Source organism: Perca fluviatilis, chromosome 1 (assembly GCF_010015445.1).
Source record: "Perca fluviatilis chromosome 1, GENO_Pfluv_1.0, whole genome shotgun sequence".
Lineage (NCBI taxonomy): Eukaryota > Metazoa > Chordata > Actinopteri > Perciformes > Percidae > Perca > Perca fluviatilis.
Window position 1 is genome coordinate 4,501,386 of NC_053112.1, and position 18,138 is coordinate 4,519,523.

Genomic DNA, 18,138 nt, shown 5'->3' on the forward strand with positions numbered 1-18,138 from the left:
TAACAGACTGATTAAAAGAGAAAGAGGACGCCCGGATAGCTCAGTTGGTATATATAGAGGTTCGACTCCGACCTGTGGCCCTTTCCTGCATGTCATTCCACCCTCTCTCTCCCCTTTCATGTGTTCAGCTTTCCTTCCGCCGCTTTTCAAAATAAAGGCCAAAATCTAAAAAAAATAAATAAAAAAATACAGACCGAAAGACCTAGGGAGACAGAGGGAGAGAGGGGGAGTACGATGGACTGAAGCGTATGCGGCTGACTCATTATGAATGGGTCCAGCACGGGTCGAATGCGCTTTGGCGGGTCAGCGGCGTTACACTGTAAGAATTTAGTCTAAAATGTGACCGATGACCGGTCTGGCCCTAAAAAGGCCAGACGTAATCTGACTCCAATTCTATGGTCACTACACTCTGAATAGTGTTCGTTTCCTGGTAGATCAGAGAAATAGACTCAGGATTCAAAATACAACTCAAGATTAGTCCAGTTAAAGTTAATAACGAGCTTTAGTGAATGATATTGCAAAATACAATAGACACAAGTGCACAAGTATCAGATTACTTCAAGACAAAACAGCCTATCGCTAAAACCTAGCAGACAGACAGAGTTTCCCCTGGCATCTGATGCCGGCTAACCCAGAACCCTCACTCTTTATCCATTCTCTCTGCTCCATCCGTGATGCTGTTATCAGTTGGATGTAGTCCCGATCTTCTGGCTCCAGCCGGCTAACGATATGTAACACACTGCATGAAAACATGACCTCGACTTCTCATTCTCAGCTCATAAAGACAAGCTGCTATTGTTGAATTTGAACCTCTGTGTTTTTTTATCTCCTGCAAACTTAAGGAGTTTTCCTGAGAGCCACGTCATTTTCCATACTCACGCGCTTGCAAAACACTGACCATTGTTGCCTCGTTCCCCCCCCCTGATCAGAGAAGACCTTTTTTTTCCAGGCAATATCTCACACTCCCTTTATAATGTCTAATCACTGTAAAACCAGATGGCCTCTCATAACCCTGTGAAACGAGGCAACGAGGTCAGCATCATGAACTCTACAAACCTGTTACTTTACTCTCACAAATATATTCTAACAACACCCGTCTTGTGTAGACTATGAAATGTCTGTATCGTCACTGCGCTGCATTTTTATGAACTATGATCCAGCATGCTCCGTCTTACACGCTATTACTCAATGAACTGAAGTTAGTTGCATTTAATAACTTCTAATGTGTTTTTCGCCGTGGCGGCCGCAGTAACAGAGTTACCAGCGGAAACACTGGTACCAATACAGGGTTCCTCTCATACTTAACAATATACAGCTGTGTTAATAACAATTAAAACTGTAGACAAATGTCAGGAGTTTGGACCGGCGGCGCTGTGTCTCTTCATGTTGCCGTGTGTGAGTGAAGGGGGGGGGGGATAGGTCATGTAACGCAACATTAACCATAGCCATATAAACGGCATTGCTTCGTTCGTGGAGAGGCAGCGGATGCGAGGACGTTAGGTGCACCGGTGCGACCTGGGAAAAATCTTAGTCGCACCCTTACACATCTAGAGTGCGACCAAACTGGTCGCACTCTAGAGCCCTGTCCTAGGGGGGACACGTACCCTCATTTGAGAAACACTGCTCTAACAGGTCCTCCAGACTGACACTGTGTGTGTGTGTGTGTGTGTGTGTGTGTGTGTGTGTGTGTGTGTGTGTGTGTGTGTGTGTGTGTGTGTGTGTGTGTGTGTGTCTCTGTCTCTGTGTGTATGTGTCTGTCTGTCTGTCTGTGTGTTTTCCTCCACAGTGGATGAATACATCGCTCTAGCCAAAGAGAAACATGGATACAACGTGGAGCAGGTGAGTCCGTTCTATGTCTCGGCCTTCGTACACTAACAGGTTACCATGGAAACCCAGACCCACATCTGAAAGATTATGGTCTGGTATTGAGTAATGAAAATGGCCCAACTCGAATGGCAGCACCCAGCAAGCATTTGAAATGTTTAGCTCGCCTCTGGCCCGCCTAGATCAGATACAGCGATGTGATTGGTGCAGCTCGGCTCCAAGGGCATAGTTAATGAGCATCATGACTCCATGCCAGAGGGACTCGCTGAGCTAATTACAATTGTGCTCTGGTGAGAACTCTGGATGTCCAGGGTACTAACATGTAGCTTTACATTTGAGTGTTTAACCACAGCTGGATGTATGAACACAAACACCATGTGTACTGTTCTATCTATCTATCTATCTATCTATCTATCTATCTATGTATGTATGTATGTATGTATGTATGTATGTATGTATGTATGTATGTATGTATGTATGTATGTATGTATGTATATATATGTATATATATATATGTATATATATATATGTATATATGTATATATATATGTATATATACAGTGCCTTGCAAAAGTATTCGGCCCCCTTGAACGTTTCGACCTTTTGCCACATTTCAGGCCTCAAACATAAAGATATAAAACTGTAATTTTTTGTGAAGAATCAACAACAAGTGGGTCCCAATTATGAAGTGGAACGAAATTCATTGGCTATTTCAAACTTTTTTAACAAATAAAAAACTGAAAAAGTGGGCGTGCAAAATTATTCAGCCCCTTTACTTTCAGTGCAGCAAACTCTCTCCAGAAGTTCAGTGAGGATCTCTGAATGATCCAATGTTGACCTAAATGACTAATGATGATAAATAGAATCCAGCTGTGTGTAAATCACAGTTATACGTATAGTGCACCTGCTCTGTGATGGTCTCAGAGGTTTGGTGTAAAAGGCGCAGAGAGCATCATGAAGAACAAGGAACACACCAGGCAGGTCCGAGATACTGTTGTGGAGAATTTTAAAGCCGGATTTGGATACAAAAAGATTTCCCAAGCTTTAAACATCCCAAGGAGCACTGTGCAAGCGATAATATTGAAATGGAAGGAGTATCAGACCACTACAAATCTACGACCGCGGCCGTCCCTCTAAACTTTCAGCTCATACAATGAGAAGACTGATCAGAGATGCAGTCAAGAGGCCCATGATCACTCTGGATGAACTGCAGAGATCTACAGCTGAGGTGGGAGACTCTGTCCATAGGACAACAATCAGTCGTATACTGCACAAATCTGGCCTTTATGGAAGAGTGGCAAGAAGAAAGCCATTTCTTAAAGATATCCATAAAAAGTGGCTTTAAAGTTTGCCAAAAGCCACCTGGGAGACACACCAAACATGGAAGAAGGTGCTGTGGTCAGATGAAACCAAAATCGAACTTTTGGGCAACAATGCAAAACGTTATGTTTGGCGTAAAAGCAACACAGCTCATCACCCTGAACACACCATCCCCACTGTCAAACATGGTGGTGGCAGCATCATGGTTTGGGCCTGCTTTTCTTCAGCAGGGACAGGGAAGATGGTTAAAATTGATGGGAAGATGGATGGAGCCAAATAAAGGACCATTCTGGAAGAAAACCTGATGGAGTCTGCAAAAGACCTGAGACTGGGACGGAGTTTGTCTTCCAACAAGACAATGATCCAAAACATAAAGCAAAATCTACAATGGAATGGTTCACAAATAAACATATCCAGGTGTTAGAATGGCCAAGTCAAAGTCCAGACCTGAATCCAATCGAAAATCTGTGGAAAGAACTGAAAACTGCTGTTCACAAACGCTCTCCATCCAACCTCACTGAGCTCGAGCTGTTTTGCAAGGAGGAATGGGCAAAAATGTCAGTCTCGGTGTGCAAAACTGATAGAGACATACCCCAAGCGACTTACAGCTGTAATCGCAGCAAAAGGTACCGGTCAACTTAAGGGGGCTGAATAATTTTGCGCACCAATATTTCAGTTTTTATTTGTTTAAAAGGTTTGAAATATCCAATAAATTTCGTTCCACTTCATGATTGTGTCCCACTTGTTGTTGTTTCTTCAGCAAAAATACAGTTTTATATCTTTATGTTTGAGGCCTGAAATGTGGCAAAAGGTCGAAAAGTTCAAAGGGGCGAAAGGTATATATATATATATATATATATATATATATATATATATATATATATATATATATATATATATATATATATATATATATATATATATATATATGAATGAGAGAGAGAAAAAAAAGAGAGAGAGAGAGAGAGAGAGAATGTGCGGTGAGAATATGAACACCTTACGCCAGTCTACTGAGACAAAACTGTTTTCTCATTGCGTTAAAGTTTCAGAAAAATATGATAAAGAAGCTTATTTTGAACTTCACACTCCTGTGTGTGTGTGTTTGTGTCTGTGTGTGTCTCTGTGTCTGTCCGTGTGTGTGTCTGTCTCTGTGAGTGCGTGTCTGTGTGTGTGTGTGTGTCTCTCTCTGTGTGTGTCTGTCCGTGTGTTTGTGTGTGCGTGCGTGTGTGTGTCTGTCCGTGTGTGCGTGCGTGTGTCTCTGTGCGTGTCTGTGTGTGCGTGTCTGTGTGTGCGTGTGTGTGCGTGTGCAGGCCCTCGGCATGCTCTTCTGGCACAAACACAACATCGACAAGTCTCTGGCCGACCTGCCGAACTTCACACCGTTCCCAGACGAGTGGACGGTGGAGGACAAGGTCCTGTTTGAGCAGGCCTTCAGCTTCCACGGGAAGAGCTTCCACCGCATCCAGCAGATGGTAAACACACATGGGGGGGGCACTGCTTTACAGCACACACATGGGACACACTGCTTTACAGCACACCACATGGGACATACTGCTTTACAGCGCACCACATGGGACAGACTGCTTTACAGCCAAGGGGGTAAGCTTCACTTCAGAACTCGAACCTCCTATGGCGCCATTTTGATGCTACCAAGCCATCACCTCCCGTTAGCATCCCATTGACTCCCATTCATTCTGACGTCACTTGACAGAGAATAACTTTACATCTGAAGAGTTTAAAGACTCTATTTGTCCGTTGTTTATTTCTAAAGAAACACGACAATGTATAAAAGGCTCCATTACCTTGTACCTCACGTTATGGCTCCGTAGCAGACGCTTTATAACAATAGCCTAATGATTGGGTCATAACCACGAGACTTACTGTCGCATAGATTAAAGTGTAACTGTCTCCCTTAGTTACCAGATAAATCCATCTCCAGTCTGGTGAAGTACTACTACTCCTGGAAGAAGACTCGCTCCAGAACCAGTCTGATGGACCGCCAGGCTCGGAAACTGGCCAACAGGAGTAACCAGGACGACAGGTACACACACACACACACACACACACACACACACACACACACACACACACACACACACACACACACACAAACAAACAACCAGGACGACAGGTACACACATACACACACAACCAGGACGACCGGTGTGCGCGTGCGCACGCACACCGGTTCAGTAACCATCGTTAACATCCTTAGTACGGCTCACTGCTGATCAGTCTGCAGAGCCTCACGCTCATAACAACAGAAATAACTGGACCGAATCGATGAGAAACGAGCGTCTGGCGGCTCTGGCGGACTCTCAGACGCTATCTGCAGTTCGTGCGTATGAGACTTAACCAGAGACGGTGTCGTCACATGACTTTAGGAAAATATAATCTATAATCATCAGGTAATAAATGTGTTTTTTTTAAGACTGGGTTTCTGTGTTTCTGTGCGTTTCGTCTTTTGGTGTGACATCACGTTGTTGTTGCCGTAGTGACGAGGAGATGGAGGAGGCCAATCCGATCGAAGCCAACGACAGCGACTACGACCCCAACAAGGAAACCAAGAAAGAGGTACGTGTCCATATAGGCCGGGATCGCCCCGCTTCTCAGCATCGCTCGCTACATGTCCTCGCCACCAGTTTCTCTTCACGGAACAATGCTCCCCCCCCAACCTCCTCCCTACGAGGATGTTTACGCTCGTATACAGCAGCAGTCAACGTGCTACTGACAGTAATAAATACCACCATGAAGCTATCCTGTCAGATAGTCCTCATCTCTTACAGGCTGAATCTATCCTGTCAGATAGTCCTCATCTCTTACAGGCTGAATCTATCCTGTCAGATAGTCCTCATCTCTTACAGGCTGAATCTATCCTGTCGGATAGTCCTCATCTCTTACAGGCTGAATCTATCCTGTCGGATAGTCCTCATCTCTTACAGGCTGAATCTATCCTGTCGGATAGTCCTCATCTCTTACAGGCTGAATCTATCCTGTCGGATAGTCCTCATCTCTTACAGGCTGAATCTATCCTGTCGGATAGTCCTCATCTCTTACAGGCTGAATCTATCCTGTCGGATAGTCCTCATCTCTTACAGGCTGAATCTATCCTGTCGGATAGTCCTCATCTCTTACAGCTGAATCTATACTGTCGGATAGTCCTCATCTCTTACAGGCTGAATCTATCCTGTGGATAGTCCTCATCTCTTACAGGCTGAATCTATCCTGTCAGATAGTCCTCATCTCTTACAGCTGAATCTATCCTGTCGGATAGTCCTCATCTCTTACAGGCTGAATCTATCCTGTCAGATAGTCCTCATCTCTGACAGGCTGAATCTATCCTGTCAGATAGTCCTCATCTCTTACAGGCTGAATCTATCCTGTCAGATAGTCCTCATCTCTTACAGGCTGAATCTATCCTGTCGGATAGTCCTCATCTCTTACAGGCTGAATCTATCCTGTCGGATAGTCCTCATCTCTTACAGGCTGAATCTATCCTGTCGGATAGTCCTCATCTCTTACAGGCTGAATCTATCCTTGTCGGATAGTCCTCATCTCTTACAGGCTGAATCTATCCTGTCGGATAGTCCTCATCTCTTACAGGCTGAATCTATCCTGTCGGATAGTCCTCATCTCTTACAGGCTGAATCTATCCTGTCAGATAGTCCTCATCTCTGACAGGCTGAATCTATCCTGTCAGATAGTCCTCATCTCTTACAGGCTGAATCTATCCTGTCAGATAGTCCTCATCTCTTACAGGCTGAATCTATCCTGTATCCTATAGTCCTCATCCCTTACAGGCTGAATCTATCCTGTCAGATAGTCCTCATCTCTTACAGGCTGAATCTATCCTGTATCCTATAGTCCTCATCCCTTACAGGCTGAATCTATCCTGTATCCTATAGTCCTCATCTCTTACAGGCTGAATCTATCCTGTCGGATAGTCCTCATCTCTTACAGGCTGAATCTATCCTGTCAGATAGTCCTCATCTCTTACAGGCTGAATCTATCCTGTCGGATAGTCCTCATCTCTTACAGGCTGAATCTATCCTGTCAGATAGTCCTCATCTCTTACAGGCTGAATCTATCCTGTCAGATAGTCCTCATCTCTTACAGGCTGAATCTATCCTGTCAGATAGTCCTCATCTCTTACAGGCCGAATCTATCCTGTATCCTATAGTCCTCATCTCTTACAAGCTGAATCTATCCTGTATCCTATAGTCCTCATCCCTTACAGGCTGAATCTATCCTGTCAGATAGTCCTCATCTCTTACAGGCTGAATCTATCCTGTCAGATAGTCCTCATCTCTTACAGGCTGAATCTATCCTGTATCCTATAGTCCTCATCTCTTCCAGGCTGAATCTATCCTGTCAGATAGTCCTCATCTCTTCCAGGCTGAATCTATCCTGTCGGATAGTCCTCATCTCTTCCAGGCTGAATCTATCCTGTCAGATAGTCCTCATCTCTTCCAGGCTGAATCTATCCTGTCGGATAGTCCTCATCTCTTACAGGCTGAATCTATCCTGTATCCTATAGTCCTCATCCCTTACAGGCTGAATCTATCCTGTCAGATAGTCCTCATCTCTTCCAGGCTGAATCTATCCTGTCGGATAGTCCTCATCTCTTCCAGGCTGAATCTATCCTGTCAGATAGTCCTCATCTCTTACAGGCTGAATTTATCATGCTTTAAACTCCCAAAACTCAGAACCAACAGGACACTCTTTTGTACCTGCAGCCATTCTACTTCTTAATGCTATAAAAAACCAAAGATAACTTATTGACTTACTATTATTATTGATTCTTTACTGTTTTTTTATTATTTTTAACTATGCCTGCAAGGTAGACAGTCTCTGTATTGTGTGTGATTTGTACTATACTATCCGCTGCACAACAAACTGCCCCATTGGGGACAATAAAGTAACTTGAACTTGAACTTTTCACAGCTATACAGTGCCTTGCGAAAGTATTCGGCCCCCTTGAACTTTTCGACCTTTTGCCACATTTCAGGCCTCAAACATAAAGATATAAAACTGTATTTTTTTGTGAAGAATCAACAACAAGTGGGACACAATCATGAAGTGGAACGAAATTTATTGGATATTTCAAACCTTTTAAACAAATAAAAAACTGAAATATTGGGTGCAAAATTATTCAGCCCCCTTAAGTTAATACTTTGTAGCGCCACCTTTTGCTGCGATTACAGCTGTTAAGGCTTGGGGTATGTCTCTATCAGTTTTGCACATCGAGAGACTGACATTTTTGCCCATTCCTCCTTGCAAAACAGCTCGAGCTCAGTGAGGTTGGATGGAGAGCGTTTGTGAACAGCAGTTTTCAGTTCTTTCCACAGATTCTCGATTGGATTCAGGTCTGGACTTTGACTTGGCCATTCTAACACCTGGATAGGTTTATTTGTGAACCATTCCATTGTAGATTTTGCTTTATGTTTTGGATCATTGTCTTGTTGGAAGAGAAATCTCCGTCCCAGTCTCAGGTCTTTTGCAGACTCCATCAGGTTTTCTTCCAGAATGGTCCTGTATTTGGCTCCATCCATCTTCCCATCAATTTTAAACATCTTCCCTGTCCCTGCTGAAGAAAAGCAGGCCCAAACCATGATGCTGCCACCACCATGTTTGACAGTGGGGATGGTGTGTTCAGGGTGATGAGCTGTGTTGCTTTCGCCAAACATAATGTTTTGCATTGTTGGCAAAAAGTTCGATTTTGGTTTCATCTGACCACAGCACCTTCTTCCACATGTTTGGTGTGTCTCCCAGGTGGCTTTTGGCAAACTTTAAACCACACTTTTATGGATATCTTTAAGAAATGACTTTCTTCTTGCCACTCTTCCATAAAGGCCAGATTTGTGCAGTATACGACTGATTGTTGTCCTATGGACAGAGTCTCCCACCTCAGCTGTAGATCTCTGCAGTTCATCCAGAGTGATCATGGGCCTCTTGGCTGCATCTCTGATCAGTCTTCTCATTGTATGAGCTGAAAGTTTAGAGGGATGGCCGGTTCGTTGCAGATTTGTAGTGGTCTGATACTCCTTCCATTTCAATATTATCGCTTGCACAGTGCTCCTTGGGATGTTTAAAGCTTGGGAAATCTTTTTGTATCCAAATCCGGCTTTAAACTTCTCCACAACAGTATCTCGGACCTGCCTGGTGTGTTCCTTGTTCTTCATGATGCTCTCTGCGCTTTACACGGACCTCTGAGACTATCACAGAGCAGGTGCATTTATACGGAGACTTGATTACACACAGTTGGATTCTATTTATCATCATTAGTCATTTAGGTCAACATTGGATCATTCAGAGATCCTCACTGAACTTCTGGAGAGAGTTTGCTGCACTATAAGTAAAGGGGCTGAATAATTTTGCACGCCCACTTTTTCAGTTTTTTATTTGTTAAAAAAGTTTGAAATAGCCAATGAATTTTGTTCCACTTCATAATTGGGACCCACTTGTTGTTGATTCTTCACAAAAAATTACAGTTTTATATCTTTATGTTTGAGGCCTGAAATGTGGCAAAAGGTCGAAACGTTCAAGGGGGCCGAATACTTTCGCAAGGCACTGTATGTACGAATGATTCCTGAGAACAGGCTGGAGTACTCAACACATTTTATATATCTGCACTGCACACAGAAAACTAGAAATCTCAGTTTGTAACGTCATTTAACACCTTCCTGCTTTATGTCCAAATACACAGAAACAGAATAAGATCTATTTCCCACCCCCCCACACAGAATCCGGTGGAGCCTGCGGCGGCGGTGGGCTCTAAGGTGGCGTTGGGCCGGCGGGAGCATCAGACCCTGCAGCACCGGCACCACCAGCGCTCCCGCTGCCGCCCCCCCAAAGGCATGTACCTGACCCAGGAGGACGTGGTGGCCGTGTCCTGCAGCGCCTCGGCCGCCAACACGCTGCTACGCCAGCTGGACATGGAGCTGGTGTCCCTCAAGAGACAGGTACTTCCTCATCCCCATCCCCATCCCCGTCCTCTAAAGGCCTTTTTACAGTCGCCGCAGCCGACCTGTCGCGCGCCAATGTGACGTCAAAATGACGTCGATCTCGCTGACGCGCAATGGCGTACACTTAAAACCCCGAAATCTTTCCTAGGGCAGCGACCAGGTTCAGTCTCTGGAGGTGTAACCATGAGTCAGCTAATTTAAATATCTCATGTTACTGGATTGTGTCAACAGTTAACCCTCATGTTGTCAAAAACTTTCTATTTCAGAAATGAACAAACAAAAGAACGTTGAAAAAAGTGACAAATGTTGGAAAAAGCTACAAAACAATTCGGGAAAAGTGACCAAAAAAAACATCGGCAAAGGAGACAAAAAACTTGTTGAAAAAAGTGCACAGCGTGCACTTAAAATCCTGTAGAGTGTATTTTCCAGCGGCACGACAAAGAGGAAACAGGAAGCATGAACGAGCTGGAGGACAGCGTGCTGCCAGGACTCTCAGAGTGAGGCAGGTCTCTCTGGTAAACTCACTGGGTTAGGATGAGTTCTGTTATGGTGAATGAAAGGCTCGATCCCACCAAGTAGCTCATCCAATCAGATCAAAGTGTTGACGTCAAAGCTGCTGCCAGTTCTGCCATTGTTTACCTTTTTCTTCTTCTTCTTCTAGTCCGTAGAAATACCCCACGTCTAACTCTTCCTCTTCCTCCCTGTAAGACGTCAGACTGAAGGGTTTGTGTCTCGTTGTTCAGGTGCAGAACGCCAAACAGATGAACAGCGGCCTGAAGAACGCGCTTGAGGCGGGGATCGAGGAGTTCAGACTGGCTGAGGTACATCTCTGATCCAGACACACACACACGGACACACACACACACACACACACACACACACACACTATTTCACTCTCACACACACAGACACACTCATTTTCACACACACACATGCTCTCACCGAGTCCTCTAATATAATGATCTAACTAATCAGGGCGGTCCTAATGAGCAGGTTAATAACCAGGCCTGTGATACGTGTGTTGCAGTGTAACCAGAAGGTGAACGCCCGCTGGACCACCGACGAGCAGCTCCTGGCTGTTCAAGGTGAGTCTGGATCAACGGAGGGACGTTTCCAGGATAAAATCTGACATCACGCGCTGGATGTCAGCCGTTATCCCTCTCCTCCCGCTCTCTCCGTGTGTTTCAGCTATTAAACTCCGTTCTCTTCAGCTACACGCTGAAAATGTCAAGTTATAAAGAACATTTGGACAGGTCTGCTCGGTTAAAATTCGGAAAAAGTGACCAAAAAAACATCAAAGACATCGCCAAAGGAGACAAAAAACGTGTTGAAAAAAGTGACAAAAAACAAAAAGTGAAAATGTTTTTTTTATAAAAAGTGATAAAAAAATTTGAATAATATCGACAAGAACAGGTAGAAAAAGAACAACAAAATGTTGAAATTTCGACCCAGAAAAACACAAAGTTTTTGGTCGACGGGACGATAACATGAGGGTTAATATTGGATGGGGAGTTTTCTTTTCTGGATAGTTAACCTGGTAGAGAGTGCGCCCCATGTACAGAGGCTTGGTCCTCGCCGCAGCAGCCGCTGGTTCAATTCCAACCTGTGACCATTTGCTGCATGTCATTCCCCTCTCTCTCTCCCCTTTCAAGTCTAATCTGTCCTGTCAAATCAAGGCCTAAAAATGCCCAAAAAATTATCTTAAAAAATAAATAAATAAACTGCCAGGGGGCCTTGAGTTTGACACGTGCGCTTTAATCGGGCAACTAAGCTTTAAAGGGACACTAAACCAGACTGAAAATACATGACCAATGCTGGCTGGTCAGTTTACAGTTTACGTTTGTTAACAGTTAAGCTAGACTGAAAGAACATGAGGGATACGGTCTGTTCAGCTCATAGTCTTCTTATTGCTCCTGCTAGATTGGTCTGTTTTTCACACAGCTTCTTGTGTTGACTTTGGGTCACATTGACCCGTTTTCAATTTTTGTTTTATATCAGAAAATATTGGACGTCAAAGTAAGCGCTGAAAATGTGTAGAAGAAAAATGTAACAGTTTAAAATGTTGGAAAAAGCAAAAACAAACTGTGAAAAACAGGCGTAAAAAACGTCCCAAAAGAATAAATAATTTCAAGGTTGACGGGAAGACAACACAAGGGTTAAACCGTCTGTGATGTTCTTCTTCAGGTGTGAGGAAGTACGGCAAGGACTTCCAGGCGATCGCCGACGTGATCGGGAACAAGACGCTGGGCCAGGTGAAGAACTTCTTCGTCAACTACCGGCGGCGGTTCAACCTGGACGAGGTGCTGCAGGAGTGGGAGGCGGAGCAGGGCACGCGGGCGCCCAACGGGGACAGCGCCACCTCTGGAGAGGAGGGGAAGACCAACTCCGCCACGCCGTCAGGGAAGAGCACTGACGAAGAGGACGAAGAGGTGAGACCTGCAAAGTCTTTTATATCGCGCGTTATTTTGAGGGCTTTAAACGGCACGTGGATTCGTCCCTGTCAAGTTATGGACGGTTCACACTTCGGCTCTCTGCCCAAACTTGAAAAAGGCCTTTTCAAGGACCGAAGGACGCACGGGACAACTCAAATATCTTCGGACTTCTCCTTTATTTTATTCCACTTTAGTTTGTTTCAGATGGATTTCAGTTCGTAGGTACAAGCAGCAGAAGAATTACTAATAGGTTGATAACCTTTTAAAAGGCAAAAACACAAAAGTAAAAATGCATTACTTTAAGTAAGGACATTCTCAAATTAAATATGTCATTTTATTGTAACCACATTATGAATAGCAATTGGAATGAACTAATTCTAAGGAGAAACTTCTCCCAGCAAAGTCAGACAGACACAGATAGGCTCAAGTTTCACCAACATTATGGCATTAATCTATTAACTGAAAACTATACATTTCCAATACAATATGAAAGGAATCAAGTATCTATTAGATTGCCATCAATCACTGTTTCCCAAATAGCATTATCCAATCAGACAATCGCTCTCAAATCTCAACACAAAAAACACTTAACAACTCGAAGCATTTCCCTACCGGTTGCGTTTCCAGTTTTCTCAAATGATGAACTGAATGTGTCTGAATGCGCGTCTCCTTGTCAAGGAAGCAATTCCTTTTCACACCACCTGCTCTCACAAAGGTGCACCATTTTAAATGTTCCCTAGGGAAACACAAGCTAATGATGGGTTCCAACAATGCATGCATTCCCTCGCTCCCAGCTGGTGTTTTATCTTTGCAGGGAAGTTCAAAAGGTGAATGCCGGATGCCGTTTGGTACAGGACGTTCGGATCGCCATCCGCGCTGTAACCCAAACATGTCAAAAAAGTATTATTTATGTTGACTACTCACACAACAGAAATTCTGGCTTCAATTCTAGCGTTTTACCTGGACCGTTTTTGGCAGCGCGTTCAGTTGTTGTGTAAAAGCTGCAGCGTGCTAGTCTTGAGTTATGGTTCTATGTTGATACGTGTAAATACGGACTCTACGCCGTAGCCTAGGGTGACCAGACGTCCCGGTTTGACCGGGACAATCCCGATTCTGACACCAACCATTATGAAATTGTCCTGGTTGTCAGTGATTACATAGCCGCAGTGGTCTTATTATAGCCCGATCATTGACTAATCCCATGTAGAAAGACTAATAAAGCGCCCAGCGTATGATTTTAACAACGTGTGTGTGTGTCAGTCAATCGTAGCGGTCTGCGTCTGCATAATCTGTGCAGCCAGCGTTACAATGTAATGTACATCTGTAAACATTGTCGCAACGCCTCTTCTTCTCCATCTCGTGTTAACCAGCCCCTCCAGGTCCGCTGGAAAGTCAGCGGACGAGCGCTGGGGGGAAATGTTCGCGCATTTCAAAAGCAGGGAGATTCCGCTCAAAACTGTAGGTCTCTTTTGTCAGTTCGCCATGTGTCTACCGGACACACATGCTCCCGTTGAGGTCATCTTTTCGTTCATGAACAACACACGGACTGACGAGAGGAACCACGTGACCATTCCCACACACGCACGCACGCACGCACGCACACACACACACACACACACACACACACACACTGCTGAGTGACATTATTTATGCCCCTTCTCTTCTCTGCAGGGTCAGGTGACCTCGTCAGGTGCGTCTCCCGCTGCCTCGTCTTCTTCGGCTCAGGTTGCCATGACATCCAGCGCCTCGTCGTCCTCCTCCTCCTCCCTCCACCAGCCCCCCCCGTTGCTGCGGCCCTCCCTGCCGGCCACGCCCTCCCTGCACCGCCAGCCCCCGCCTCTCCAACAGCAGGCTCGCTTCCTGCAGCCGCGGCCCACGCTGCACCAGCCGCCGCCGCTCATCCGCCCCTCCAACCCGCTGCCCCCCCGCCTCAACCCCCGCCCACCCGCTCCTATGAGCCTCGGCGGCAACCCCGGGGGGTCGGGTCCGAGCTCCGCCCAGCCGCCCCCCGGCATGGCCGTCCATCAATCAGACGCCTCGTCCTCCTCCCTCCACTGACCAACGTCCACTTTGTGTTGGAAGAAAAAAATGCTCAAACTGAAGCTGCTGCGTTCAGGTCCTGTGGGAAATCTGAGCGACGTTATTCTTCAGAAAAATGATTAGATGATTAGAGCTGGGCGATATGGAGAAAATCAAATATCACCATATTTTGGACCAAATACCTCGATATCGATACCGCAACGATATTGTAGTGTTGACTGATTGGTGCTTTCATAAAATATTAACACAATGACATTTTTGATAAATAATCATCAGTAATGTGGATATAATGACTAAGTGGGGAAAGGTAATAGAAACAGAACAGCTAGACCAGTCTGATAAGTGCAGAAAATGACATCACTTAACTGTAATGCAGCCTTTAAAACCAGGAAAAGACATTTGTCATATCACGATATTAAGATATCCAAAATCTAAGACAATATGTAGTCTCATATCACGATATCGATATAATATCGATATATTGCCCAGCTCTACAGATGATTTTTCTACTTGAGAACATAAAGGTGACACATTTACACAAATCTGAGTGTTTGGTTTGATTTGGTGAGCAGTATTTTAAGCGTCAACGTTAGTTTTTCCCACAGGACTTAAACGCAGCACGCCTGCTGGTTGATGGACACACACAGAGGTTTGACTACGAGTCTTTCAGGCTCCATCTACACTGCTACTTTCTGGTTTAAAAATGAATACCTTTTGCTTCGTTTTAAACCTGGCGTCCACACTACTGCTGGCTGTGTGGCGGTTGCTGGACTTTCAAAGAGAGGAAGCTCATTTTTAGACATCATAAAAATTGTCCATTTATTTATATGTAAATTCTGCCCTACGTTCCCTTTTCAAGAAAATGCCCTAGACGTTTTTCCAGTGACTTGACCAGTGTCCTCTCATTGGCCGGCAGAGCTAGGCTGCTGAAACGGCCTTGTTGGCCCATTGTGTTAGGGGTGTAGGACTCGAGCTGCTTTAAACAGGAGAAGCTCTATTCTACACCTGCAGATGTAGCTCCAATTGTTGCCACTAATGAGAATTTTTTTTTAAAGCTGAGGCATTGCATTGTCCAACTCCATGTCTTTAAAGGTCCCATGATTATGAAAATGTCACTTTATGAGGTTTTTTAACATTAATATGAATTCCCCCAGCCTGCCTATGGTCCCCCAGCGGCTAGAAATGGTGATAGGTGTAAACCGAGCCCTGGGTATCCTGCTCTGCCTTTGAGAAAATGAAAGCTCAATTTAAAGCTACAGACACAGAAATGGCACATCCTAAGGAAAGCTCATTGTGGGACTGGCTCTAGTGGCTGTAATTCTGCACCAAGGCTGAATTTCGGGAAAGAGACTTCAGATACAGTATTAGGGGACCACTAAGATCTATATAAAAGAGACCACTAAATAGTAAATACTGGGGACCACTAAGGTCTATATAAAAGAGACTTCAGATACAGTATTAGGGGACCACTAAGGCCTATATAAAAGCATCCAAAAAGCAGCATTTCATGGGACCTTTAACGAACACCAAGTAATCACACAGCTTTCCTATGTTACAAAAATAAGTATCTTAACTTAAGATGCTTATACTGTATGCAGTCAAAGTTAGGAAAGATAGTCTCTAGTCTCTAGTGTAAATGTCATTTGCACTCCTCACCACTAGGCGGCGACATTGACCAGTAAATGGCAGAGTAAACCTTTAGGGCAAAACAGAACTAGCCTGAATTCTGAAGTTTTGGAAAAGCTTCTGTTGATGTCGGCAGCCATTACGCTGGTAGAAACTACAGTGAAACTAAATGTCTTTATTCCGTTAATTACAGGTAAATAAGCAATTGGCTAGCAATTTCGCCAAGCAAATACCAAGAAATAGGTTGCAGCAATTTGTCTTTCAGCTAAACTTGCAAAATCCGCTAAGTAGGACTGTCTGAGCTCGAATAGCCTCAGCGACTTTTTATAGTAAAAAATCGCTGTCAATCAAGTCTTTCGACAGACCCTCCAATCATCACGCAGACGCCCGGAGTCCAGGCCATCCCACTCCTCCATTCACCCCCAGAGACGCTGAGCGTCTGTGAGCGGGACATAATCGCAGCATTTATCCAATGATCGTCTAGGTTCAAAGCACTTAAAAACACTGCTCAAAGCAGCCCCGTTGAAGTCCACGGACACCAGGCTTCAACAGGGAAATACACTGAGACGCTACAGGAACGTATGAGTCAGTCAACCTGCTATATGTAGCTGATTCTGAACAAACTCGTCGTCGAGATGAACGTGTTCTAACGCATTTTTGGTCAATAAAATGTTAACACAATAGCACATATTTGACCATTCATTTTTTGACATTTTAGGGGAAGCCGAGCTTCCCTTGCAGTGTTAAAGAAATCGCCTCTGACGGACACAAACTGAGACATTTGGAAACGAGTACGCATGTCAGTCGGTCTTATCGGTTAGGTAGCTTACAGACCTTTCAGTAACAGCTGTCTGTCTCTTTCTCTCTCTGTCTGTCTGTCTCTCTCTCTCTGTCTGCCTGTCTCTCTGTCTCTGATGCTTACAGACCTCAGTGTGTGTGAACGGTCATGTGATACGCCGCTTAAACATGGAAACGTAGCCGTGTAGATGGAGCCTCAGTCTTTAGAAGTCTGTCACAGAAAGAGAGCTGGATATTAAAGCAAAGCCTGTTCAGTCACCAGACACGGGACGTCCCACAGGGTTCAATCCTGGACACGGGACGTCCCACAGGGTTCAATCCTCGAAATGGGGCGTCCCACAGGGTTCAATCCTGGGCCCCCTGTTGTTCTCCACCTGGACGTTAAACACAGACAGTAGCAGTAACTGTAAAAAACATTTCAAAGTGATTTATCAGCTCAGAATACTAAATGCTGGATCTTGCAGTATTTTCCTACAGCTAAATTAAGCTGAAAGTCTGAAAATAACTTTAAATTAGGAACTTGAATGTGTCATTTCTTACATTAAGAAACTCAACATTGTTATTGATTTCATTTCACAAATGTCTGTTAACCCTCGTGGTGTCGTCCTGTCGACCGAGCAACTTTAAGTTTTTCTAGGTCGAAATTTGAAATCAAAACATCTTTTTTTTTCTCACACTTTTGTCACTTTTTTGTCCAAGTTTTTTGTCACTTTTGCCATTTCTTTCTGCGCTTTTTTTGGGATGTTTTTTCAGCTTTTTATTACGCCACGTTTTTTAAGCTTTTTCCAAACAATTTTATCTTTTTTTTTTTCAACGTTCTTTTATAAAAAAAATTCTCTCCAAATGCTATAAAATCGAATAAAACACCCAAATTCAATGAAAGTAGTGAACTGATCATTTATTGATGAAGAGCATTGTAGGGAACCATCCACGTTACTTTCTTTGAACAATTCGGTTGAAAGAAAACCAAAATTTCTGATAAAGAAACTTTTTGAAAAACGTAAATCTAAACATTACTCGTCTCTCCCCATTCACTACCGGACAGTTTTCTTCTGAAATAAAGTCCTGTGGTGGACACGGGAAGGGGTGGCACTTCCCCTCTCTACAGTGTGTATCCTGCTGTCCATCCAATC

The 18,138-nt window shown here is 44.3% G+C and overlaps 1 protein-coding gene across 1 annotated transcript in view; it reads left to right on the forward strand.

The window, feature by feature from the left end:
* rcor3 (REST corepressor 3) overlaps positions 1 to 15,691 on the forward strand; it is an 18,064-nt gene extending 2,373 nt beyond the window's left edge. The window contains exons 2-10 of the mRNA XM_039815752.1: positions 1,787 to 1,839; positions 4,455 to 4,616; positions 5,061 to 5,185; positions 5,640 to 5,718; positions 9,888 to 10,106; positions 10,853 to 10,930; positions 11,137 to 11,194; positions 12,294 to 12,538; positions 14,213 to 15,691. Coding sequence (XP_039671686.1) covers positions 1,787 to 1,839; positions 4,455 to 4,616; positions 5,061 to 5,185; positions 5,640 to 5,718; positions 9,888 to 10,106; positions 10,853 to 10,930; positions 11,137 to 11,194; positions 12,294 to 12,538; positions 14,213 to 14,599 — 1,406 coding nt within the window. The 3' untranslated portion in view covers positions 14,600 to 15,691. The remainder of the gene's footprint in view (positions 1 to 1,786; positions 1,840 to 4,454; positions 4,617 to 5,060; positions 5,186 to 5,639; positions 5,719 to 9,887; positions 10,107 to 10,852; positions 10,931 to 11,136; positions 11,195 to 12,293; positions 12,539 to 14,212) is intronic.
* The last annotated feature ends 2,447 nt before the right edge of the window (positions 15,692 to 18,138 follow it).